Raw genomic sequence first — 27,889 nt, forward strand, 5'->3', positions numbered from 1 at the left:
TTTTTCCCCCCCTTAATTTTTTACTTTTCTTTTTCTCTGTATTTTAAATATTGGTAAAACAATAAAAGCCATTAAATGAGAAATAAAGTCTCCTCATCCTAGCCAAGCCACTGTCTATGCCAACTTTCTCTGTTTTATCTTTCCTGAGACTTTTTCATCTTAAATCCTCCATTTATTGTTTTTTTTAGATCCGTGATGGCGAACCTATGGCGCATATGCCTCAGATGCCATGCAGAGCCCTCTGTGGGCACGAGCCATTGCCCAACTCAACTCCACTGTGTATACGTATGCACCTCCTGCCAGCCAGTTGATTTTTGGACTGTTTCCAGATTTCCAGGGGGCCTGTTTTTTGCCTTTCCCTGTCTCCGGAAACTTTTTTTGAGCCTCCGGGAGGGTGAAAATGGCCTCCCCCAGACTTCTAGAACTTCTGGGAGGCCTGTTTTTTGCCCTCCACAGGCCCGGAGGAAAAGGGCCTCTGGGAGGTGAAAAATGGCCTCCCCCAGACTTCTAGAACTTCCGGGAGGCCTGTGTTTTGCCCTCCACAGGCCCGGAGGCAAAGGGCCTCTGGGAGGTGAAAAATGGCCTCCCCCAGACTTCTAGAACTTCCGGGAGGCCTGTTTTTTTGCCCTCCACAGGCCCGGAGGCAAAGGGCCTCTGGGAAGTGAAAAATGGCCTCCCCCAGACTTCTAGAACTTCCGGGAGGCCTGTTTTTTGCCCTCCACAGGCTCGGAGGCAAAGGGCCTCTGGGAAGTGAAAAACAGGCCTCCCCCAGACTTCTAGAACTTCCGGGAGGCCTGTTTTTTGCCCTCCACAGGCCCGGAGGCAAAGGGCCTCTGGGAGGTGAAAAATGGCCTCCCCCAGACTTCTAGAACTTCCGGGAGGCCTGTTTTTTGCCCTCCACAGGCCCGGAGGCAAAGGGCCTCTGGGAGGTGAAAAATGGCCTCCCCCAGACTTCTAGAACTTCCGGGAGGCCTGTTTTTTGCCCTCCACAGGCCCGGAGGCAAAGGGCCTCTGGGAGGTGAAAAATGGCCTCCCCCAGACTTCTAGAACTTCCGGGAGGCCTGTTTTTTGCCCTCCACAGTCCCGGAGGCAAAGGGCCTCTGGGAGGTGAAAAATGGCCTCCCCCAGACTTCTAGAACTTCTGGGAGGCCTGTTTCTGGCCCTCCACAGGCCCAGAGGCAAAGGGCCTCTGGGAGGTGAAAAATGGCCTCCCCCAGACTTCTAGAACTTCTGGGAGGCCTGTTTCTGGCCCTCCACAGGTGTCGCAAGCACATTGCATTAAGCATACCACCATGTGATGAGAAGAAGTTTAGCCATCTCTGCTTTAGCTCCTGTCATCTCACTGATCTTAAAGGGATTAAATATAATGATGATTTGGTTTAGTTCTGGAAGTTCCATTGTTGCTTACTATTTCCTTTTCAGTTTTAGGGGATAATTTAGGGGATAATTTAGGGGATAATTTTTGAATTTCATTCAGATTCTCAATCTGAACCGGAGCGAGGTGACCAGATCTGATTGACCTTGCGGTACATATCAGCCATGGGTTTTTGGCTGTCTGAACAAAATCTCTGCACTTCCTGTGGAGCTTTTACTTACAGCTCAGCTATTTACAAACGTTTGTGAGAGGTATTCAAACGAATTAGTGATAGTTCTTTTCATTTCTTACAACCTTTCCACGGCAAGGCTATTTCTCCATTCCCATCAGAAGAACCCGAGAAAAGCTTCGAGTGTTGGTACTTCAGAACAAATTTCTCAATAAAACACACCCGTCTCACCTTGATACTGTCCGATGTTTTTATTAGCAGCATTTAAGCATGAGGACCAGTGGCATGAATCCTAAATGATCCGAATGGGTCTCTTTGGAGCCACAGTGAGATTAAAAGCAAAGGGAGTTAAAATGCAGTTAGGAAAATAGAGTGGGTTAATTAAGAAGTCTTCGAACATGATTGTGAAGATCCTTCCCTGGATTAAAACTTTAGGATGCTTTGGTTTGTCTCCCCTTCTTACGGCCTTGTGCTGGAGCCTCCTTCGTCTACGAAAAAGAAAAGACAAGACATGAACGTCGGGCCAGGCTGAGCAAAAAATATGGAACGCTTCATTAATTTGCGTGCCATGCACGGAAGCGAATAAACCGGCAAAAATTGTACATACAGTAATACCTTGTCTTACGAACTTAATTGGTTCCGGGAGGAGGTTCGTAAGGTGAAAAGTTCGTAAGATGAAACAATGTTTCCCATAGGAAACAAGGTAAAATGAATTAATGCATGCAAACAAAAAAACCAAAATGCTAAAACGGCACTTCGCTGGCCGCCGCCGCCCAGCTGTCACCTTTTGAAATAGCCGGGTGCTTCTCAGCGTTCTCCTGAGTGCCGAACCCGGAAGTTCGGCAAAAGTTCAGGTTCAGGAGGCCGCTGAGAAGCCCCGCCGCCCAGCTGTCGCCTTTTGAAACAGCCGGGGGGCTTCTCAGCATCCTCCTGAACCTGAACGCCGAACCCAAACTTTTGCCGAACTTCTGCGTTCAGCGTTCGGGAGGACGCCGAGAAGCTCCCCGGCTGTTTCAAAAGGCGACAGCAGGGCTTCTCAGCGGCTTCCCAAACCCAAACCCGAACTTTTGCCAAACTTCTGGGTTCGGCGTTCGGGCAGGTTCATAAGCGAAAAAAGTTCGTAAGAAGAGGCAAAAATTTTCCGAAATTTCTCGGAAACTTTGTATGACGAGGGGTTCGTATCACGAGGTACTACTGTATCTCACATGTGCAAACGATTTTCACCGATTGTGCTTCCGTGCATGCGCAGAAGCAAATTCTCATGCGCGAGTGTGCATGCCTGCGGCCTCCCATGAACAGGTCCACACCAACCTCTGGGACCAATCCACTAGGGAAAGGTAAGTGTGGCCCTTCAGTGATCAGCACAAACCATCTTCAAACCTTTGTTTCTGTAATAGCAGGCCTGAGGGTTTATTATTTATTTATTTATATATTTGACTTCTACGCCCCCCAATCCTGAAGGACTCAGGGCGGCTTACAACAAAAGTAGGGTACAAAAGACCCGTTGTACCTACCTGAACGGTCTTCTCGATGCACTGGAAGGAGAGTCCAACATGGGTAATAAACCAATCCTATTGGTAGAGACTGAGTTATAATTAGCATAAAAATAGCTACCGCCCCCTTACTGCTCCCATGAGCCCCAGTTTTAAAAACGAGGAAAAGGTGTAAGAGGATAACCAAATTTTATTAATACAATTAACTGTAACTCCCCATCTCCGACGTCTCTGAACTTCAACTAGTCGGGTGGGTTTGGACTCTCCTTCCAGTGCATCGAGAAGACCGTTCAGGTAGGTACAACGGGTCTTCTCCACTGCATCTGGAAGGAGAGTCCAACATGGGATATACCAAAGATTTACTGCCCATGGGAGGGAGAAGGTCTGGACTGGGACGTTGGAGATGCACACACTTTCTGTAGCACCCGTCTACCAAACGCTGCCTCAGCAGACGCAAATGAGTCCAACTTGTAGTGCTTAATAAATGTCGTAGGTGCCGCCCAGGTAGCAGCTCTGCAAATGTCCTCTATAGAGGCCTGTGTCGTCCAGGCCGCCGATGTGGCTGCACTTCTGGTTGAATGAGCTGTTAAGCCCTGCGGAGGGTCGTGGCCTCCCGCTCTGTAGGCTTCCAGGATGCATTCCTTCAGCCAACGGCTTATCGATTTGGAAGATAGTCCAAGTCCCATTCTGTGTTGAGCAAAGGAAACAAACAAGGTTTCCGACTTCCTGAATTCTGTAGTTCTCCTGATATAAATCTTTATAGCTCGCCGTACATCGACCTTATGCCATCTTAATTCGGATGGATGGTCTCCATGTGCGCAGAAGTCCGGTAATATAAGTTCCTGTTTCCTGTGAAATAGAGTATTCACCTTGGGAACAAACGACGGATCCAAACGGAGCACCACTCTGTCCGGGTAAAATATACATAAGTCCGGTCTCACTGAGAGTGCTGAAATCTCTGACACCCTGCGTGCCGATGTGACCGCTACTAAGAAGGCTGTCTTCAAGGAAAGGAGCCTAAGTGGGATTGATCTCAAAGGCTCAAAAGGTGGTTTTGTCAAGGCCTTAAGTACGAGTGATAGGTCCCAAGAGGGAAATCTTCGTACCGGTGGTGTATGTGAATTTGAGGCTCCCCGTATAAAGTCTCTTACCCACGCATGGTGAGCTAGCGAACGAGCCTCTGGTATTTGAATCATGGTAGAAAGTGCTGCCACCTGTCTCCTCAACGTGTTAGGAGCTAGACCCCGGTCTATTCCTGCTTGCAGGAATTCCAGCACCGTAATTACCGATGCTCCCGTGGGATTCTTGCCCTCCTTGTCGCAAAAGGTGCAGAAGGCCGCCCATGTGGCCTGGTATATCCTGGAGGTCGAGGGACGTCGAGCAGCCTGAATGGTATCGATGACCTTCTCCGGCAGGTCTTGATGTCTCAACCTGTGCCTTTCAAGTGCCAGACGGTTAGTTGTAGCCACTGAGGATCCGGATGTAGCAGGTTCCCCTGGCTGAGAGTGACGATGTTGTCTGGCATCCTCCACGGTGGTTCTAATGACAGAGCCATCAGGTCGGCAAACCACGGCCGACGTGGCCAGTGTGGCGCCACCATCAGGACCTCTGCCCTTTCCTGGAGAATCTTGTCTATGACCCTTGGTATCAGGTTCACTGGGGGAAATGCGTACAGTAGTCCTGTCGGCCAAGCTGACCGTAGGGCATTGACCCCTTCTGATCTCGGTTCCGGGAAACGTGAATAGAACCTTGGGGTCTGCGCATTTCGGTGAGTGGCGAACAGGTCCACAGATGGAGTCCCAAACCTGTGCGATATCTGTTGAAAAAGGGCCGGATCCAGCCTCCACTCCGATGGGTCTAGTGTAGCCCTGCTGAGCCAGTCCGCCTGGGTGTTGGTGGTCCCGGCTATATGCTCTGCGGACAAGGACGCTAGGTGAAGCTCGGCCCAATTGAAAAGTTTCGCCGTCTCGTCCATGAGGCGGCGCGACCTGGTACCCCCTTGATGGTTCAAGTGGGCTCTGGTCGCCACATTGTCCGTAAGCACTAGTATGTGTTTGTCCTGGACAATAGTTTGGAAGGCTTGGAGCGCCAGGAAGACCGCTCTGAGTTCGAGGAAGTTGATGTTTATAGGTGTCAATTCCTCTACCGACCACTTGCCCTGCGCCATGTGGGGGCCGATGTGAGCTCCCCAACCGTAAAGGCTGGCATCTGTAGTGAGGATCATCTTGTCTTGTGTTTGAAAGGAGGAACCTCTGAGTATTGCGGTTGATGTCCACCATCTCAGGGAAACCCTGACTTGCTGTGGGATACGTGTCTGCCGATGTGAGTGACTCACCTTGGCCCTTTGCGCCGGTAGTAGAAACCACTGTAGGTCTCGGATATGGTGTCTGGCCCAAGGCACAATCCCTATAGTCGAGACTAGGGTTCCCAACACCTTTGACAACAGTGACATGGGAACCCGTCTGCTTTGGTTGAGTTCGGCCATCAACCGTCGTATATTTGCGATTCTTTCTGGGGAGAGTGAGACTGAGCTCGCCAAAGTGTCTATGACCGCTCCCAGATGTAAAAGATTGGTATTGGGGACCAATTGGCTCTTTTCCAGATTGATGGTAAAGCCATGATCCTCCAAAGTCCGTATGGTCCGGTTTAGGTCCTTGGTTGCCTGCGCTGGCGACCTGGACAGTATGATGATATCGTCCAGGTACGCCATCAGTCTGATGGATTGAGATCGCAGGTGTGCCGTCAGGGCGTCCAGGAGCTTGGTAAAAGTCCGTGGGGCTGACGAAAGGCCAAATGGCATGGCTTTGTATTGGAAGTGCATCCCCTCTGAACAAAACCATAGGTACTTCCGGTGTGCTGTGTGTATGGGGACGTGAAGGTACGCTTCCTTTAAGTCGATAGACGTTAGCAGGTCGTGTGATCTGATGGAGGTCAAAATAGTTTGCAGCGAATGCATGCGAAAACGCCGGTACTTTATGAAGAGGTTGAGTTGTTTTAGGTTGAGAATCAACCTGCAGCCTCCCGAGGCTTTGGGGACAATGAAGATTCTTGAGTAAAATCCTTTCCCCTGCTCTTGTTGTGGAACCGGTTCTATTGCTTGAATCTCCAGCAAATGAGCGATCTCGTTTTGTAGTCGCTGCTTGTCTTGCGGTTTCCTGATTTGTGGGCAGTGTATAAACCGGCTGGGGGGTAAGCCCACAAATTCCAGGCATAGTCCCCCTGCCACCGTGGCCCTGACCCATTGGTCTGTGGTGGTGGCGTACCAGGAGGCGTGGAAGTGCTGGAGCTTCCCGCCGAGAGGAAACTGGGTGGCAGAGTCACTTTGAGCGGCGGAAACCCCTCTGGTTATTCCCTCGAAAGGGCCGTCTCGAACCTTGGTAGCCTCTGGATCGATCTTGGAATGACCCCCGGTCGCTTCTGAAGGTTTGGTTGGAGTACTGACCCTGTGTGTACGGTCTTTGACTCTGGCCTGCTCCTGCAGTGTTGTCCCAGCGGGGTGTTTGGCGCCTTGAGTATGGCGCCGACCTCCGGTCTTGCCGCCTGCCTGCTCTGGGTAGGACCTTCCTCTTGTCCTTGTCCTCAATGAGGACCTTGTCCAGAATATCTCCAAAGAGCATAGATCCCTGAAATGGGGCTGATGCCAGTCTCCATTTGGACTTCAAATCGGCAGGCCAATGACGGAGCCACAGGAGACGGCGGGCTGCAAGTGTGGTGGCCATGCCCCTGCTGGAAAACTTTGCAGCGTGCAACGTGGCATCTGCGGAGAATTCTGCCGCGGCTCGCAGTTTAGCTAGATCCTGGCGTAGTCTGCCGTCCTCTGGTCCCATGCGAGATTGCATCTCTTGTATCCACCGGAGGGAAGCCCTGTTGATAAACGAAGCGGCCGCTGCTGCCCTGAATCCCCATCCCGCCATCTGGTGTCCCTTCTTCAGGAGTATCTCTGCCTTCCGGTCCTCCGGTTTTAGGCTCTCTCCTGTTTCGGAGGGTACCAGGGCGCTGGAGACCAAGGTCACTACCGGTTGGTCGATGGGTGGGAACTCCAGGAGTTTCTCCACTTCCTCGTCGAACGTGTAAAATCGACGTTCCAGATTGGATGGGCCTTGAGCCGCAGCTGGATATTGCCAAGGGCGCTTGGCTCCTTGCAGGAAAATATTTGATGCCGGGAAATGCTCAGACTCAGGCTGGGATTCCTGTAGCAAGGCATCCGGGGTTTTTTCTGAATCCTCCGGTGTCTTGGTTGTACCTGGTAGGTTCATTACCTGTTTAGCCTTAAACAACAGAGTCCTGAACAAGGCTGGCTTAAACAGGCCTACCGGCTGGGGTTGCTCGGGAGTTGTTTCATCCTCAGAGAGCTCATACTCCCTATCACTGTCCTCTCCCATAAGTGGTTCCTCAGATAAGGACCCCAAGCCTGAGGGGGGCGGTGCTGACCAGACCTGTCCTGGTTGAGATGGTTGCTGAGCATATCTGTTGGCCCCGGCTGTTATGCCCTGTGAATAGACGTTTGCGATAAGGTCCTGCAAGTCTGGTGGCATGTCCTGCCAGGTGCTTGCCTGTGCCCTCAGTCCCGCCGCTGTGGGGGTGAATGTGGCTGTTGGGCCCATGGAACTCCTTCCAGTCTGGCTAGCTGACCCTGGTCTGTTCCATGAGGGGCCTGGGGAAGACATGGTGTGAGGCAATATAGCTGAGTGCCTATCTGGTGACCAGTCCCCTTCAGGTAGGCCAAAGCTGAGCGTGGTGGCTTGTTCTGGTGTTGCCTGCCTCTGGCCCAGTGGTACTGTAGTTGGGGAGGCCTGTAAGGCTGCCTCCAGCTTCTTCTCAAGGGCCTTAATGCGTTTTTCGGCCTCCCTTATGGATGAGGCCGAAGCTGAGGCCTGTGAAGTCTTAGACTTCTCTTTAGCCTTCCCCTTGGGCTTTTCTTTGGCCATAGTAGGGGAGGCAGCCCTCTCGGTTCCCACTTGTTCTTCCATGTACTCACAGTAGTAGTAACTGAAGAATCCTTTGGGCCTGCAAGCTCGTGACACAGTAATTTTGCTGGCTCAGAGTCAAGAAGAAAAATGGCCACCGTCTTTCTGGCCAATTGCTCATGCGCACTGGGCATATAGCCTCTTCGCGCCCACCAGCTGTCGGAGGACTTCCGGTTACCGCTCTTTGGGTTGCGCAAGTAGCAACCAAGATGGCGGCCCCCATGCCTTTCGCGGCTTTTTCTCCCTTCCGGGGGGGGGGCGTGGGGGGGGAGCGCTGCGGCTTCCAGCCCCCATTGTGGCCATAGCAGCTGTCCGCTGCTTCTCCGGCGATCGCGGCATCGATCCCGGCCGTACGAGCGCGCTCTGCCCGCCCTGCGGCTTCCTAGCCGGCGGCGGCGGCGGCGGCTTGTTCGGCGGCCGCCGAACAGCTGAGAGGTGCAGCTCCGCTCTCTGCTGGGAGCCTCGCTACAGCGCCTTCAGGCTACCCAGTGGAGGGGGCGGACCCCTCCACCTTCAGCCGACAGCCCTGGTCTGACCACGGAGGTCAGGGACCCCAGGCTGGGTGCTCCTCTACGGGGTGTTCCCACGGAGGGAATACAGGACCCCTAAGGAGGATCGTTGGGGGTGCTGCCCGCGGAGGGCAGAGACCCCTTCTTCTGTTCATCTGTCTTCTGTGTTCCTTCTTCCTGAAAGACAAAGAACAAGATTAAACAGGTCAACTTCTATCAATTATTACAATTTCAATGTTACATATATGTAAAAAAACAATAAAACTCCTCAGGAGTAAAACTCAGTATGTCTCTACTCTTAGACTGAGTTTTTAAAACTGGGGCTCATGGGAGCAGTAAGGGGGCGGTAGCTATTTTTATGCTAATTATAACTCAGTCTCTACCAATAGGATTGGTTTATTACCCATGTTGGACTCTCCTTCCAGATGCAGTGGAGAATAAATAGATACAAAACAGTAAAAGAAGTTGAACGATTTTCTAAGGCTAAAACATGTGAGTGAACACGACAGGTGAAAAGAGCCCTGGTGGCAGAGAGGTTAGAATGCAGTATTGTGGCAAACGCTGCTCACTTGCAGGAGTTCAATCCTGACGGGCTCAAGGTTGACTCGGCCTTTCCTCTTCCCGAGATGGGTAAAATGAGGGATCCAGATTATTGAGAGCAATATGCTGACATTATAAACTGCCCAGAGAGTGCTGTAAAGCCGTATGAAGTGGTATGTAAGTATACGTGCTATTGCTAAAAGCAGGATGGCAAGGTTCATAACTGAGTTGGGATTGGAACCAGTGGAGGGCAACCAAACTTTTTACTACCACACTGTGGGCGTGGCTTATGCAGGACGCCCTGCATTTTCTTTCAACATCTTTCAGTGCAAATTGGATGCTCTGGGGTGGAGCTCCATTTTCGCTATCCCACTGCGTCCCCACCCCATTCTCCCCAGTCCGGGCAGTAGCCTACTCCTGATCGGAACTCATATCTCCCCACTCAAAGCTTAGCCTTGGCAAACCATGGTTGAAAGGAGATGCGTGGATCTCAAAACACTACTTACGAAGACTGTTGGTTTGGGTGCAAATGTATTTCCATTCTCCTGAGGGAAATGGAACTGAACCAGTGGATTCGAGACAGATTTTTCCGGTGAAGTTTTTCTCTGTTTCTGGGGCAAACTGTCCCCGTGGGGTTGACCACGAAGAGTAAGCAGCATCTGCTTCATCGCGGCTAGTTCCTAAAGAAAGCAAAGCACAGGATCAAATTGCTGGATGTGAAACAGAAATATCTTCCTGATATCACATTTGCACATGCAACCACAAACCAATAGAATAACAAAGTTTCAAGAGATCTTGGAGGTCTTCTAGTCCAGTGTTTCCCAACCTTGACAGCTTGAAGATATCTGGACTTCAACTCCCAGAATTCCCCAGTCAGCGAATGCTGGCTGGGAAATTCTGGGAGTTGAAGTCCAGATATCTTCAAGTTGCCAAGGTTGGGAAACACTGTTCTAGCCCACCACCCTGCTCAGGTAGAGAACCGTATACCATTTCATACAAATGGTTGTCCAATCTCTTCTTAAAAACTTCCAGTGTTAGCAGTGTTCCAGTATCTCAGGGGATGCCACATAGGAGGAGGAGTCAAGCTATTCTCCAAAGCACCTGATGGTAGAACAAGAAGCAATGGATGGAAACTAAACAAGGAGAAAAGTAACTTAGAACTAAGGAGAAATTTCCTGACAGTTAGAGCAATTAATCAGTGGAACAGCTTGCCTCCAGAAGTTGTGAATGCTCCAGTAGTGGAGGTTTTTAAAGAAGAGTCCACGGAGAGGGACGGCATACAAATCTAATAAATAAATAAATGTTGGATTACTTGTCTGAAGTAGTTTAGGGTTTCCTGCCTAAGCAGAGGGTTGGACTAGAAGACCTCCAAGGTTCCTTCCAACTCTGTTGTTGTTGTTGCTCTTCTTCTTCTTCTTCTTCTTCTTCTTCTTCTTCTTCTTCTTCTTCTTCTTCTTCTTCTTCTTCTTCTTCTTCTCCTCCTCCTCCTCCTCCTCCTCCTCCTCCTCATTATTATTAAATACGTGCTTTGGTCTGTTCTGTGAATTGCGTTTATGCAGTGCCTTCCTATTGCCTGACTGGTGTGTTGATGGCTGGCAATTGGGATATTTTTTCAAGGAAGATTTTCATGCTTGGAAAAGCAAAATAATTTGGACCGTGGGTCTTCAATGTCAGCTGGGGAGGGGGGGATAGTTCTTTCTTCCCAGAACTTCCCCCCTCAAAATAAGTTAATCAAAACCTTTAAGATGCAAGAACTCTAGTGGGGACATAATAATCAATGTCCCCCTTTCCCCCTCTTTGATATGCGCCCACTTCACATCAGCCTGGGAGGCCAGGAGGTATTTTCAGCACTGATGCCAAAACTAAGTGTAAAAGCCTGAAAACTGCATGCCAAGATCTTTCTCTGTTGCAGCAAAACTATAAATGAAGAATATATTTATATTTTTAAAAAACCTCAATATGACTATCACATGATTTGCATTACGCTACAGTTTTAATAAAGTCCCAGAAGGAGGAAACAAACAATTCTTCCTCTATTTCTGCTGAGCAGCCTTGCCAGGCTGGAAGGCGATCTGAATTCTGTGCTCGGTTCTGGAGACCTCAGCTACAAAAAGATATTGATAAAATTGAACGGGTCCAAAGATGGGTTACAAAAATGGTGGAAGGTCTTAAGCATCAAACTTAGCAGGAAAAACTCCATGAACTCAATCTGTATAGTCTGGAGGACAGAAGGGAAAGGGGGGGACATGATCGAAACATTTAAATATGTTAAAGGGTTAAATAGGGTCCAGGAGGGAAGTGTTTTTAATAGGAAAGTGAACACAAGAACAAGGGGGGTACAATCTGAGGTTAGTTGGGGGAAAGATCAGAAGCAATGTGAAAAGATATTATTTTACTGAAAGAGTAGTAGATCCTTGGAACAAACTTCCAGCAGACGTGGTTGGTAAATCCACAGTCACTGAATTTAAACCTGCCTGGGATAAACACATAAACGAGTCTCTGGAGAGGGGCGGCATACAAATCGAATGAATGAATGAATGAATGAATGAATGAATGAATGAATGAATAAATAAATAAATAAATAAATAAATAAATAAATAAATAAATAAATAAATAAATAAATAAATATCCATCCTAAGATCAAATACAGGAAATAGTATAAGGGCAGACTAGATAGACCATGAGGTCTTTTTCTGCTGTCAGTCTTCTATGTTTCTATGTTTCTAATTCTCTCGCTTTCCTATAAGCAGTGCAAAATTAATATTTCTGCAGGAATCTCCTGGGCTACTTTCCCAAAATCCTGCAGCGGCTCAGAGCTCCATGTGCCCTTCTCATTGCTTGCTACACACACACACACACACCGTTTAATGTTGCAGCTATTATTTGCATAATCTAACCACGGGCACCGACATGTCAGAGCAGTTCATCTGCAGAGCAGCTGTTTCCACCAGGGCTGCACAACTGATACCCCGACATGTTTGCTGGAGGTTGTTAAACTCGGCAGCGAGGTTGCCAAAGCAATGCATAGACGGGATTTTCTGGCTGGAAATAACTTGGGGAGGCTTCTGTGCCAAGCGCATGCTTCGTCCTTAACGGACCGTCATCACGCTCCAAGCGTACCTACTATTTGTAAGCCAGGGAAATCGGAGACCCTTTCAAATACCTTTCGGATCGGGATGCGAGCAATGCTGCCCTGCGGGCCAAATATGTCGTGAAAATAATTTTTGCTGAATCCTCTGTTGATCAAAGAGTGGTGACACTGCCCCCCCCCCTTTTCCCTCCTGCCTCCCTTCCCCACAAACAACTCTCCATAACAACATCAAGCAATTCATGAAGATAAAGCCTTGTGTTACAGAGATATTATTTGGCCCTCCTATCTCTCCTGGAGGGAGGCCAGCCCCCAAGGCAGAGACGGAAAAACAATGGCCCATGGGAGCAAACTTTCCAGCTTCTTTGCAAACCAGTAGAGTCTTGCGTGATGGGAGATATCAAGAATCTGATGACAGAGGAAAAGTTTTCCCTTTCTGTTTTAAATTCCTTTTATTAAAATATCGAAGACTGTCATCTAGTCTTACTTACCAAACGTTTTCAGAATGTAGGGCAATGTCTAAGTGTTCTGGCAGTGTAGGCTTTCCTGCCTAAGCAGGGGGTTGGAATAGAAGACCTCCAAGGGCCCTTCCAACTATTCGATTCAATTCAATTTCTATCTTTTTCATGTCATGAAGAAAAAGAGAGATGGCACAAAAGAATGAAGGAAAAAGATCTGATCCACAACCATAAAGTAGTTTTGATTTGAATGGAATCAACATGGCAGACCTATCTATCTATCTATCTATCTATCTATCTATCTATCTATCTATCTATCTATCTATCTATCTATCTATCTATCTATCTATCTATTTGATTTTTATGCCGCCCTTCTCCTTAGACTCAGGGCGGCTTACAACATGTTACCAATAGCACTTTTTTAACAGAGCTAGGCTATTGCCCCCAACAATCTGGCTCCTCATTTTACCCACCTCGGAAGGATGGAAGGCTGAATCAACCTTGAGCCGGTGATGAGATTTGAACAGCTGACCTTCAGATCTACAAGTCAGCTTCAGTGGCCTGAAGTACAGCACTCTACCTGCTGCGCTACCCCGGCTCATAACTAAGAAAGTCAGTTAAAAAATCCAGATTCTATTCTATTCAATTAAAAAATCCAGATTCTATTCTATTCTATTCCATTCCATTGTATATTCCATTCCATTCCAACAATTGAGACTTTCAAGAGAAAACTGGACTGCCATTTTTAGGAAATAGTGTAGGGACTCCTGCTCAAGTGAGGTTGGACTAGATGACTACAAGGTCCCTTCCAACTCTGGTATTCTGTATTCTACTCTACTCTACTCTAGCCTAGTGTATGTCTAAGGGTTAATTTTAATTCTAATAAGAGTTGGGTGATGTTGGTGAATCATTTGAACTGGGTATTTGCCTTTAGCACCTTGTTACTCACAGTGAAGGTGATGGCTTGGTACACAAAATGAAGAAAGAAAAGAAGCCCACTGGTGACATAAAGACATCACACTTACAAAGAACGTGAAGGTCCTTGAGATGAAAAAGTGATCTCCTGTCAGAAATGATACTGGGTAAAGCAAAGCACCATCTCTACTATAAAGAGCCAGGCAGCTCAACTCTGAGGTTAAATCATAACCTCTGTATGGGTTAAATCAATCAATCAAGCTTCTCAATTAAGTTTAATTTAGCTAGTTCAAAGTATTTTTAAAATTCTCCCTTGTTAACAATTTCACCTTTCACCTTTCATTCAGGAGAACAAAATAACTACTGCATCGCTTTTTTTCTGCAATTTAAATGCAGATCTATGTCTGCAATTTTTTTCCTGCAATTTGATAGCAGAGCTATGTCTCCTTTAATTTTGCATAGAGATTTACTTGATTACCCTAACCTTTCTGGACAAAATCTGCATGAATGATTGGATTAAGTTCTAAGATTCTACAGATCCTAACAGGCTTCACTGAAGTCTTGCTTGGTGTGAAGTCTTGTGACCAGGAAATCCTTATTGCTCAGGTTTGAACTATATAGATTTGTATCCCACCCCAAGTCTTCAAAGAAGGGTGGCATACAAATCTGATAATAATAATAATAATAATAATAATAATAATAATGATGATGATGATGATGATGATGATAAGATGCTGCAATGGGTTTAAATGAGACCCCTTTAGTTGAAAATTTTAAAAAAAGATTTGTCGCTTGATTATTTCTGAGGCTAGGCTTAGGAATCTATCCTTTTCATGTCATGAAGAAAAAGAGAAAGGACAAGCACACACACACACACACAATGAAGGAGAAAGATCTGATCCACAACCATAAAGAAGTTTTGATTTGAACAGAATCAACATGGCAGCCTAAGAAAGGCAGTTCAAAAATCCAGATAGGCCAGGAACAAAACTTCTCTTATTTGAAAGGTAGCTCACATTAACTATCATTGACAGGTTCACTTGGGAGAAATCTGCCTCTCAGCCCTTGCTATAGATTGCAAGCAATTTATGGGTTTAAAGATCCAAACCAACACTTTGACCTGGGCATAGACACTAGAAACTCAGGAAACAATTGCAATAATTGAATCATTAAGTGGTGACATGTTCTCAACAACCTGCCAGAAGTCTTCCCCACCCACCCACTTCCTAGAGCAGTGTTTTTCAACCAGTGTGCCGCGGCACACTAGTGTGCCGTGAGACATGGTCAGGTGTGCCGCGAAGCTCAGAGAGAGAAAGAAAACAAGAGAGAGAGAAAGATAGAGAGAGAGAAAGAAAGAGAGAGAGAAAGAAAGCAAGAGAAAGAAAATGAGAGAGAGAAAGAGAGAAAGAGAGAAAGAAAGCAAGAAAGAGAAAAAGAAAGAGAATGAGAGAGAGAGAGAGACAGCAAGAGAGCAAGAGAGAGAGAAAGAGAGGGAGGGAAGGTGGGAGAGAGAAAGACGGAGGGAGAGAGAAAGAGCAAAAAAGAGGAAGGAAGAGAGAAAGGGATGGAGAGAGAAAAAAAGAAAGGGAGAGAAAGAGGGAGGGAGAGAGAAATAGAGTGAAAGGGAGGAAGAGAGAGAGAATTTTTTTGTCCAACCCCCCCCCCTCAATGTGCCCCATGGTTTTGTAAATGTAAAAAATGTGCCGCGTCTCAAAAAAGGTTGAAAATCACTGTCCTAGAGGCTTTTCCACAGCAATCCAGAAATACGGTAGAGTAGGAGTCACCCAATGATGATGTGTGTGTCACCACAGCCACATCTGACATCTTCAGCAATGAATACAGCTTGCAAATCAAGTTGAAAGGGTCAAAATACTCTTGCTTTCAGTCACCGACTCTAAAGTCAGTATCAAATCTGCCCCCTGGAGCTCCAAAGCAATGCTAGATGGAGATGATAGAAGATGCAGAGTCATATAAAATCTGAGGCATCTGTCTGAAAAGATACCCAGGAGCCACTGAGAGCCATAACATTAGATCCTTTAAATTGTCTTCTTGGAAAGAGGATTCATGGAAGATTCTTGATTCATGGATGCCAAGTGTATCGGTAGCTATTGAAAGGGATGTCCTCTATGCTGGTTGAGGCAGGCAGGATTCCCTTGGGTACCATTTGTTGGAGGTCAAGGGAAAGGGAGGGTTTTGCCTTCTCTTTCTGCTCAAGATCCCCATATACAATTGGTGGACCACTGTGTGATACAGAATGCTGGGCTCGATGGGCTTTGGCCTGATTCAGCATGGCTCTTCTTATGTTCTTATGTAGAGGATGACACAAAAACAATAGAAGGATATCCAACCAACAGTGGCAAGAGGCCATAACTGATGGGACTGACAGTTGCTGAGAGTTTCTGCAAAACCTGGAAGGATTGTGAAGAAACAACAACTCTTCAGCCGTCCTGGGATTACGGCTGTGTTATAAAATGTTTGGTTTTGGTTAAACTATTTGAGTTTAAAAGACCATCAGCCCAGGAATGAAAAGAAAAGAAAAGAAAATGTATTAGGTGCATTCAGTTCCAGGAGCAACACATTAGTTGCATCAAGCATCAGAGTCCAATGTAACTGAAAAAAATAATAATTAACACATAGAAGAAACAAAAAAATATGGATTTATGACACAGTTTCAACAATAAAAATGGCTTTGATCTTCCTCCCTCCCTTTCTTTCCCTTCTACGTCCCCTCTCCCTTTCCATCCCTTCCTTACTTCCTCCCTTCTACTTCCCCTCTCTCCTTCCTCCCTTTCCCTCCCTACTTCCCCCACCCCGTCTTCCTTTCCTCCATCTTTCTCTCCCTTCTTCTGCCCCTCTTCCCTCCCTCACTCTTCTTCTACCGCCTTCTGTTCTCCTTCCCTCCTTATTTCTCTCCCTTCTACTTCCCCTTTCTCCTTCCTTCCTTCCTTCCCTCCCTCCCTATCTACCCACCTCCCTCCCTCCCTACTGATGGTCTGCTCAGAATTTTCTATTACAGCATTATTTTTCGAAGTTGAGTACTCCTTGGACTACACATTTTAGAAGCAAAATTAAGGGCCCTATTCTGTAGGATGAAAGCAGGGGTCTTATTGTAGTGTTTTCAGAAAGAATAGACCATCTTGGACTGTTCACATAGGCACATTTTAATTTATGGGGTGTTTTAATGGTTTTTTTTAGTGCTGTGAGATACTAAACCAAAAGACATACATAACTAATTTCTTAAAGCAATGGAGGCTTATCAGGACAAAACTGCCAGAGGACAAAATGCTTTTACAAAGGAAAAGACCAGACCTGGTCCCTGGAGACAATATACTTACAACAATAGAACTGAAAGAGTCACAGTAATAAACAAATCATTAAATCAATCAATAAATCCAAGTACCAGGTAGCTGGGTGATCTTTCCAGCCTTTTTGATAAAACACACATCTGAAACAGACAAATAAACGAGCTTGGCTTTCTTCAAAAATGCCGTTCTTATAATGTAATTTCCAGTTCAATCATGCAAGCCAAGCAGCACAACAAAATTTGCCCATATTTCATACGGCTTTCTCCTTATAAATCAAAATGTGAGTTGCTAGCCATGCTTTTTCTATAAATTTGCATTACAATAAACCCTGATTATGATTGTAGCATATGCAAATTGAGTTTTCCTGAAAACAGAATTATATTCCGCCGATGTTGTGTTTATTTTATATAATACAATAAATGCAAATGTGTATGTGTGTGAGTGGGGTTTTTTTTTTGAGGAGAGGGATATTTTGAAGGAGCTGGGGAAATTATTCAAACCTGTCACTTCCCATCTACATAATGCATACAAGAATGAATCTACTGGTTGAGGGTTCCAGGTGTTAAAAAAAATTATATTGTTTTCTTTACAGTATTTATGTGCAACACTAACCAACATTCCACAGATAAAGAAACAATGAAACAGGAACAAGAATCCTGATAAGGACAGTGGAAAACGTAAATGGCTTGGCAAATCACCTAATAGTGTAATTGTTGCTTGCTGCAGGTGAGAAAATTCCCCCCTGGGGCTTACTTGTGGTTCAGGAAAAAAAATATCTCCCTGAAGCCTTGCAGGATAGGAATTGTCCATTAACTGTAACCAGAAACCTGGAAAGTTGACCTACCTTAAGGGGGAAAAAAATGATAACCACATTGTAGCCTGGCTTAAGGTTTAAAAGAACTAAGCATTATTCATCAGCAATTTTGCTTTCACAGGCCTGAAACAGGTTTTAATGCATATGCACAAAGATGACTTGCTTAAGCACAGATGTGCACATACAGAAAGAGGGGAAGGGAGGAATTCAGTTTAACTCAGAAGCCCTTATTCCAATCTTTCCTTCTTTTCCATAGAAATATATGTTCCTTAGGAACCATTAATTGTTTTTAATATTGGATTGTTGTTATACGCTGTTTTATTATTGCTGTTAGCCACCCCGAGTCTCCGGAGAGGGGCGGCATACAAATCCAATTAAATAAATAAATAAATAAATAAATAAATAAATAAATAAATAAATAAATAAATAAATAAATAAATAAATAAATAAATAAATAAATAAATAAATACTGTATTTTATCTTAGGATGGATATATGTTTATCCCAGGCATGGTTAAATTCAGTTACTGTGGGTTTACCAACCATGTCTGCTGGAATTTTGTTGCAAGCATCTACTACTCTTTCAGTAGAATAATATTTTCTCACATTGCTTCTGATCTTTCCCCCCTTGTGCCCCCTTGTTCTTGTGTTCACTTTCCTATTAAAAACACTTCCCTCCTGGACCTTATTTAACCCTTTAACACATTTAAATGTTTCGATCATGTCCCCCCTTTCCCTTCTGTCCTCCAGACTATACAAATGGAGTTCATGAAGTCTTTACTGATAAGTTTGATGCTTAACACCTTCCACCATTCTTGTAGCCCGTCTTTGGACCCGTTCAATTTTGTCAATATGTTTTTGTAGGTGAGGTCTCCAGAACTGAACACAGTATTCCAAATGTGGTCTCACCAGCGCTCTATATAAGGGGATCACAATCTCCCTCTTCCTGCTTGTTATACCTCTAGCTAGTATGACGGGAGTCATACTAATAAAGGTAGGTCCCACAGAGTGGGTCTTCTCCAGGTCCCGTCAACTAAACAATGTCGCTTGGCGGGACCCAGGTGAAGAGCCTTCTCTGTGGCGGCCCCGGCCTTCTGGAACCAACTCCCCCAGAGATTAGAATCACCCCCACCCTCCTTGCCTTTCGTAAGCTGCTTAAAACCCACCTCTGCCGCCAGGCATGGGGGAACTGAGATCCTCTTTCTCCCTAGGCCTTTACAATTTTATGCATGGTATGTCTGTATGTATGTTTGGTTTTATAATCAGAGTTTTTAACTGTTTTAGTATTGGATTATTATTATACAGTATGCTGTTTTATTGCTGTTGTTAGCCGCTCCGAGTCTGCAGAAAGGGGCGGCATACAAATCAAATGAAATCAAATCAAATCAAATCAAATCAGATCAGATCAAATCAAATCAAATCAACAAACAAACAAATAAAAAATAAAATAAATAAAATTAAATTAAAATAAAATAAGTATGTGCGTCCTCTGTACACACATGCACGCCCGCGATAGCCTCAGAGGGTGCCACCAGTTGCGCCAGAGACAAGCGGCCCTTCATTGGGGAAATTCCCTTACCAGTTCAGGGGAATTGGACCGAACTGGCTGAATACCACCTTCGGAAATTTATCTTAACCCTTGCAAGTGCTCTCGGAAATATAACTGCATTAATATAGGAAAACAGATTTGGAGAATATCTCCTATGTCAAATTTACAATCAATTATTACAGTGATTTTCTCTAATAAAATACATTATTTTATTAGATTATTTATTAGATTTGTATGCCGCCCCTCTCCGTAGACTCGTAGACATGTCCTAAACACTAGATGTGGTAAAGTATTTTTCAGGGGGAGAAGAAATCCATTCAGCAAATGAGGCATATGAAAATCAATGATTCAGAGGCGAAATATGGAAAACACTTGTAGAAGTTACAAATACCCACAATGTTTACCTACCTGCAGAGGAAATTCCAAAATCTTACGCTCATTTTATTAACACCAAGTTAGCTAGCTTTGAAGCGTTTTGGATTGAGAAGCAATTATTTTGCAGAAATGAGTGAGTTTTCTGTTAATGTTGTGTGTCGCTGTACATTGAGGGCACATATCTGTCTATGTTATACTTTAGTGCATATATTATATCATAGTACACATGTAACAACATAATTATTCATTGAGCATCTAAGACAAGAGCAATCGATAAATGGATTGGAAGAGAGATAAACGGAAATTAAGGTACAAAGAGTTCTTGCCAGGAAATTCTTTGGAGTTTAACCGAGCTTTTCACTTTAGCGGCTGAAAATTGCCAACAATTAAAAGCTAGAATATGCCCGGAAAATAGGTTAAAGAGCAACGAAACATTGTAAAGGAAGAAATAAACTGTGCGGTTTTTTTAAACTGTTGAAAACATTGCACTACAACATCAAATTCTAACTTTGTAGCATAGATGGAACTCAAGTTTTACCGCTCGGAAATGATCAAGGAAGAGGAGAAATTGTGGCGAGGGAAACAAGGCACCAGAAAGGGGTGGGAATTCTGTGGTCCTTCCAATGTTCTCACACCACAGCTCCCAACATGCCCCACCAATGATGGTAAAGATGCCTGGAACAGCTGAAACTGGTATTAAGCAGTCGGAGACTCATGGCTCCTTCCTTATCTCTTTTACATCCATCCCCTCCTACAGAAAGTCGGCAAGAGCCTGCTGGATTTGTGTGCTTTCCTAGATGTGATGAGAAGCCTTTTTCCTACCTGCAGAGGAACCTCCAGGTGCTGACATTCAAAAAAGGAAGGAAGTGATGTCACACGAGCTAAGGCTGCCCTGCACTTTGCTCCTTATCCAAGAGCCTTAGGTTCTATCTGGACATGCAGGGTTGGGAAGAAGTGCTATCCATGGAGACTGATGAACCTAAGTGACAATCTGGTTATGGGATGGTCCTGGGATTAAGGAGGGGCTGAAGCTGATGGTAGGCTGGTGGCAATGAGATGCACGGGGAAGTTGAATTTACTTTTATTTTAGAGAGATAGAAGATAGAAGAGATAGAGAGATAGAAGTCTCTCCCTTGTGGGGTGCCTCAGGGGTCGGTCCTCTCCCCCCTACTATTTAATATCCACATGAAACCGCTGGGTGAGATCATCCAAGGGCATGGGGTGAGGTATCATCAGTATGCGGATGATACCCAGCTTTACATCTCCACCCCATGTCCAGTCAACGAAGCAGTGGAAGTGATGTGCCGGTGTCTGGAGGCTGTTGGGGCCTGGATGGGTGTCAACAGACTCAAATTCAACCCTGATAAGACGGAGTGGCTGTGGGTTTTGCCTCCCAAGGACAATTCCATCTGTCCGTCCAGCACCCTGGGGGGGGGGGGATTATTGACTCCCTCGGAGAGGCTCCGCAACTTGGGCATCCTCCTCGATCCACACATAGAGAAACATCTTTTGGCTGTGGCGAGGGGGACGTTTGCCCAGGTTCGCCTGGTGCACCAGTTGCGGCCCTATCTGGACTGGGACTCACTGCTCACAGTCACTCATGCCCTCATCACCTCGAGGCTCGACTACTGTAATGCTCTCTACATGGGGCTGTTCAGAAACTTCATATCATGCAGAATGCAGCTGCGAGAGCAATCATGGGCTTTCCCAAAAATGCCCATGTAATACCAATACTCCGCAGTCTGCATTGGTTGCCGATCAGTTTCCGGTCACAATTCAAAGTGTTGGTCATCACCTATAAAGCCCTTCAGGGCACCAGACCAGGGTATCTACGAGACCGCCTTCTGCCGCACGAATCCCAGCGACCGGTTAGGTCCCACAGAGTGGGCCTTCTCCGGGTCCCGTCAACAAAACAATGTCGTTTGGCGGGGCCCAGGGGAAGAGCCTTCTCTGTGGCGGCCCCAGCCCTATGGAACCAACTCCCCCTGGAGATTAGAATTGCCCCCACCCTCCTCGCCTTTCGTAAGCTCCTTAAAACCCACCTCTGCCGTCAGGCATGGGGGAACTGAGATATTCTTTCCCCCTAGGCCTTTAAAATTTATGCATGGTATGTTTGTTTGTATGTATGTTTGGTTTTACAATAAGGGTTTTTTAGTTGTTTTAGTATTGGATTTACATCAATGGATAGATGATAGATGTTCTTATTGAAGAAAAGCAGTAAGGCATAATCATAAAGGATTACTTGGGAAAATATATACAACGATAAAATATGCATTAAGATAAAGAAGGGTATAGATAGTTTAGTTTTGCTTTACAGTTGTTTTAATAATATTGATTTGTTTATTATTTTTAATTCCTTAAATATTTTTAAATATGTAATAAATAAAATCTAGACTTTACAATTGGGAGGGGGCAATATAATAATGATAAATCATTGAAGTACAGTATATATGAAATTATTTTGTTAATGGGAAAAAGCATGTACTAATTTATATACTTGACACAAATTATAGTCTAGTGTATAATTAATATAATATAAATATAATATAAATATTAATATAGTGACTTTAGTGCTAATATAATGCTAATATCTGTATATATTGTTATTAATTTAATTTTCTTCTGTGCTTACTAAAAAGTGGAAAATTAATAAAAATATTTCAAATGAAAAAAAAAGAAGAGAAGTCGAATTTACGGCGGAGGGGAAGGTTGGGGTAGAAGTTAACGGTGGCCATTTGAGATAGGAAAGATAGCAACAGTTGTAGCACTTAAGACTTATATGCCACTCCATGCAGGGGTGAAATACTCCCAGTTCGGCCTGGTTCCGGTGAGTAGATAGCAGCAAGTTCAGAGAATTGGGACAGTACACGAGGCCCCACTAGTATTGTGTTGTTACTGGTATGGATAAGGGTGGCGCATTGGTCAGCAATGTTCCCTCTAATTTTTTTTCTGTGTGGGCGGAAAAGTATAGTTTCTGAGCGGCAGTCCCTTTGGGACTGGGTGGCATAGAAGTATAAACAAACAAACAAACAAACAAACAAACAAACAAACAAGAAAAAAATACCCTTCTTTTTTATTAAAAGAAATTAATAATAAAACAAAACCAAAATCTATTACTATTATTACTATCTTCTCCTCTTTTTCCATCCCTGTCTCCTCCCCCCTTGTGTGTGTGTGTGGGTGTATGTGGGTGTGTGTGAACTCTTGAACCATTTCCAGTAACAGGTGAGCTATTGGAAATGGTTCAAGAGTTCACACAGACACACACACGGCTGGGGGTTTTTTTCTCTGTTATTATTTGGGTGCTTTTTACCATATGCTTTAAATCAAGAGTCATTTCTCTCTTTCTCTCTCCCCCTCTTGCTCTCTCTCTCTTTTTCTATCTCTCCCCCCCTTGCTCTCTCTCTCTTTATCTCTTTCTCTCTTGCTTTCTTTCTCTCTCACTCGCTTTCTTTCTCTTCTCTCTCTTGCTATCTCTCTCTCCCCCCTTTCTCTCTCTCTCTCTTTCTCACTTACTTTCTCTCTCTCTCTCTGTCAGCAAGGGGGCTGCGAGAGCGCTTTCTCCGAGCGCTTCGGGAACGCCTGCCCTGCCTCTACTGCAGCCTCCTTGCTGAAAGTCCGGGATGAAAGCGCTCCCAGCAAAGGGGCTGCGAGAGGGGCGGGGCGGGCATTCCCGAAGCGTGCGGAGAAAACCCTCTCTCGCAGCCCCCTGGCTGGGAGCACAGAGGAGGAGGAGAAGCCATAGCCACCGCCACGGGAGAAGTCACGCCCCAAGGCAGGAGGCAACGGAGGACGAGAGAGGGCGGATTGGGCGGGCGGGGGGCAGGGCCGAGAGCCCAGGGGCGCGAAGGGGCTGGAGGCACCATGGGGAGGCAGGGGCGGCCGCGGATCCCTTTCCTTCTACTGCCGGTGCCTCCCCCCCCGGCGAGCTGGCAGGGGGATGGGGAGCGCGAGCCCGTGGAAAAGGGTGCACAAGGGGGTATTTTGGGGTGCACGCGTGCGCACGGGCGCAGCTTATGGGGAACGCTGTTGGTCAGCCTGCAATACTATATTCTAACCACTCTGCCACCATGGCTCCTAAATGTGCAAGAAGAACTTTCCTAGGCACATTAAAAATTATTTTTGAAAAGCTACAAAGCTGAAAACAGCATATTATGACTAGCAGAAAGAGGGTGGTGAGGTGAAAACACTATACAGTAAGAACTGGGATAAGACAAGACAATTACCTCACGGTGATTTAGAAGTCTTTCCAAATCCGCCGCCATTTGGTTCTTGACCCTCAGCAAAGCCTTCTTCTCTTCATTTAACTGACTGGTGGGCAGAAAAAAAAAACCGACTTAGGAAATGTAGTTAATACTGTATTCTAGTTGCAATGCGAGTTATAACATAAATTGCTGAGAATTACGCACATGTAGATCCTTTCTGAAAACAGGGTGTTCAGGGGAAAAGCATTTTGAAGTTCCCTGATATTTCCCTGACATTTCCTTGTAACTTGCGATCTAGTTAAGGGGTGGTCGTAGATGACATCATACCAAACGGCTAAGCCGTGGAGAAATATTGGTAGCTGCTCATTTTTGCTTGACTCTGCCAGGCAGCGGGATCGTGTTTTTTTACATGATTTTTCCCTGACTTTTAAACATTTTCTGAGAGTTTTTTTAAAAAAATATATATTTATTAATTTTTTCCTTTTTTAAAAAAAAAAAGTACATAGTCATATTTACAGATGAATCTACATCGTATATACATTCCTATCGACATTGTCTTCTAATTACTTTTAGATTTCTTGATGTTTTATTTCAATGCTTCTTTTAAGTTTCTTTTTTTTGTCCATTGGTACCATTTTGTCCAGGTTTCATAATAGTCCGATTCTTTTCAATTATTAAGTTCCATTGTCAATCTGTCCATCTCTGCACAGTCATATATCTTCTTGATGATCTCATTGTCTTCAGGTATTTGCGGATTTTTCCAGTTCTGTGCAAATACAATCCTTGCAGCTGTTGTAATATGCAAGCTTAAATATTTTACATTTTTAGAATAGTTACCTCTCATAATACCCAATAGAAAAAATTCTGGCGTATATTCTATTTTTGTATTTGTTATTTGACACAACCAATTATTTATTTTTTTCCAGTATTTTCTTGTCTCTGGACATAACCACCATAGGTGAAAGAAGGTGCCTTGAGTGTTTTTACATTTCCAACACGTTGGGCTGTAATTTTTGTGCATTTTGGCTAGTCTTTTGGGTGGAAGATGCCAACGGTATAGCATATAAACATTTTAATACAGTTTGGTTCTCCCCCCCTGATTTATTCTGTTTTTTTTTCCACGAATTCCCTGATATTTCCTGAACTGCTGATTTCCCTGATAATTCCCTGATTTCCCAGTTTTCCAGGTTTGCAGGACACCCTGTGAAAAAAGAAAACCTGACTGTTTTCTTTGGACTACCATCTGAATAGATCGGGGTTGATTTCATTGAAGGCCACAATGAAATCAGGGTTCTGTTTGACCTTGGGAGTGGTGGGCGTGGCCAGTTTGATGTCACATTAAACTTCATTTCGGCCATGATGGCTTCCTTCAGCCCTCTGCCGGTGAAAATGGAGCTCATGGAGGCCACACTCCATTTTCTTTGACAGAGGGCTGTCGTGGCTGAAAACAGAGCCCAGACGGGTCATGCGTGGCCCTCCATACCTCCATTTTCACCCGTAGAGGCACCACAAACCAGTCCATCGCTGTTTCTAGAGCAGCCCCAGGGCCAGATCTAAGCATCCTGTCAAGTGGATGTGGCCCGTGGGCCTTGAGTTTGACACACCTGTTATAGAGAGTGTTCTGCCTGACTGGCTCAGGCAATGCGTAATAGTCCAAGGAAAAGAAATCAAACACACACGTGCTCTGCTAATCAGCAAACTTGTATTAAATAAACAAAAAAGGGTTACTCAAAACAGTTCTTAGTGTCCAAAAACAATGATAGTGCAAGGCTTACTTCAGTCGCATACAAAAACACAGGGAAAAACAAACAAAGACAACCTGGAATGAGCAAAGACGTTTCAAGAGTCCATTTGAATCTTTGAAGAAAACAGTAAGTCCCAGAGTTTTCACCTTCCACTTGTCCGAAAAAGCTGGGTTGAAAACTCCAACGGCACGGAACAGAAACTTCAGAGCAGGAACCACAAAATAACACAGATAAACAGCCAGTTTGCCTTGGGCCTCTGTTCCCTTTTATCCCTTTAGCCCTCATTAAGGGAACCACACCCAGCCCTCAGTATAAGAACCACACCCAGCCCAGGTGCTACTATGATGACTTGTAATACTCCTTCAGTCGATCCCTTCTCTGCATAGCTCTTCTGCTACGCAGACCAATATATTGATCTGCAGAGGAATCCAGAGACGAAAGACTGTCAGTGGGACTGTATGCCAAATCCCCTGGGCTGTCTGCTGAATCCTGCGTACCAGTGGCCTCGTCCTCCTGGCTGTTTGCCACGTCTTCCTGGCTGTCTGCCACATCTTCCTGGCTGTCAGCCAGGCTTTCACATTCAGTGTGTGCCACGTCTCTCCCATCTAGGCCCAAACACAACAGATAGTAGCACCCAAAGTAAACGACAAAGATTTCATACGTGTTTGATCCATTGGCTTTAACAGGTTCAGACCTGGTCATGTTTTCCAAGCATGAGAGGAGAACCAGTTGAGCCAATGACTTTTAATTTGACTTTATACAGGCCAGGCAGGCTGTGTTTCAATCACGGCCCTATTCCAGGCATACTTTTGGCCCTTCCAATTCAAAGAAGTGGCAAAACAAAACAAAATAAAACTAGATAGGATTCAGATTTGAAATTATAAAGCTTTAGGAGACTTCTGAGAACATCAGAAATCCTCCATGTTTAATGAAGAATACAGGTTGACATGAAAATAAGAGAGCGGTGACTCCACATTTCAAGACTGGACAGATGGTTCATAACACAAGTAGTTTGCTCCTATCTTCACATCTCAGAAGTTATAATGGGAAAACAGCCAGGTAGCAGGGATCATCCATTAGTCAAAAATCAGATGAGCAAGATAAAAGCAAAAAGAAAACAACAACACTTATGTACACTTTTTCTGAATTGAAAATTAAGGAACTTCAGCACTTCAACCTACTAGGCAGCTATAGGAACACAACCTGATGGGCTCAAAGAGACAATTAGGCCTCCCTTTATAGAACAGAATAAAATAGAATTCTTTATTGTACAAGTGTGATTGGACACACAAAGAATGTATCTTTGGTGCATATGCTCTCAGTGTATATAAAAGAAAAGATATATTTGTCAAGAATCATGCGATACAACACTTGATGATGGTCATGGGGTAAAAATAAGCAATGTAACACAAAGATAACAGGATAGAATTTGTCTACAATGGTGAAAGGAAAGTCTTTATTGGAGAACGAGATCAGACAAACGATTAGCAAAGTTTAAGCTAAGCCACAGAAGTGGGACAGGAGAACCCTGATAATTAAGTAATCGAAAGAGATTTACTGTCTACACAAGAGCTGACGATTAGACCAGGCAGTCAAAAGGATAACCTGGAAGAATAACAGAGTTGGAAAGGAACTTGGAGGTCTTGTAGTCCAAAGACCCTAGTCAAGCACTGTTCTGTCGGGCTCTCTGGTAGAATCCTCCCAAAAATTCACAGGTACAAATTTCAGACACACACACGTTTGAAAATTCAAAACAATGTTCTTTATAATGAAAATTCACTTAAACCAAGCCCTCTTTTGGTATAGCAAAGAGCACTCGTCTCCAAACAAACTGGTAATTTGTACAAGTCCCTTATCAGTTCTGTCATACTTAGCTTGCAGCTGTGAGGCAATTCACAGTCCTTCTTCTTTCACAAAGTGAAACACACTTTGCTCTGGTTGAGTTTCAAAGCGGGGAAAAATCAGCACACAAAAGGTCAAAGTCAGTAAAGCAGTCACGAAACACAAGGATCAGATAATCCTCCACAATGGCCAAACCCACATGCTGCTCTTTATAGCAGCATCACTAATTACCACAGCCCCACCCAACCACAGGTGGCCTCATTTTCTTTGATAATAGTCTCTCAGTTGTTGCTGCCTATGCATCGCTCTCTGCATGCGTGGCTGTATCATTAACTCTTGTTCTGAATCCAAGGAGGAGCTAGATAATTGATCTCCTTCTGAGCTGTGTGCCACACTCTCCTCCTCCCTGTCACTCATGTCTTCTTGGTCAGAGGAGCCTTCATCAGCAGATTCCACCGGGGGGCAAAACAGGCCTGCAGCATGTGGATGTCTCCCCCACATCCACAGTCCTTGGGGCAGGAGCTGGGCCAGAGCTAACCAC

At 45.1% G+C, this 27,889-nt stretch overlaps 1 protein-coding gene across 1 annotated transcript in view; it reads right to left on the reverse strand.

The window, feature by feature from the left end:
- Nucleotides 1–1,780: 1,780 nt before the first annotated feature.
- The window catches only part of PIBF1 (progesterone immunomodulatory binding factor 1), a 152,403-nt gene continuing 126,294 nt past the window's right edge, over nucleotides 1,781–27,889 (reverse strand). The window contains exons 16-18 of the mRNA XM_070751362.1: nucleotides 23,783–23,867; nucleotides 9,560–9,733; nucleotides 1,781–2,032 (exon numbers count right to left, since the gene is read on the reverse strand). Coding sequence (XP_070607463.1) covers nucleotides 1,976–2,032; nucleotides 9,560–9,733; nucleotides 23,783–23,867 — 316 coding nt within the window. The 3' untranslated portion in view covers nucleotides 1,781–1,975. The remainder of the gene's footprint in view (nucleotides 2,033–9,559; nucleotides 9,734–23,782; nucleotides 23,868–27,889) is intronic.

The sequence above is a fragment of the Erythrolamprus reginae genome, chromosome 4 (assembly GCF_031021105.1).
Source record: "Erythrolamprus reginae isolate rEryReg1 chromosome 4, rEryReg1.hap1, whole genome shotgun sequence".
NCBI classification, from domain to species: domain Eukaryota; kingdom Metazoa; phylum Chordata; class Lepidosauria; order Squamata; family Dipsadidae; genus Erythrolamprus; species Erythrolamprus reginae.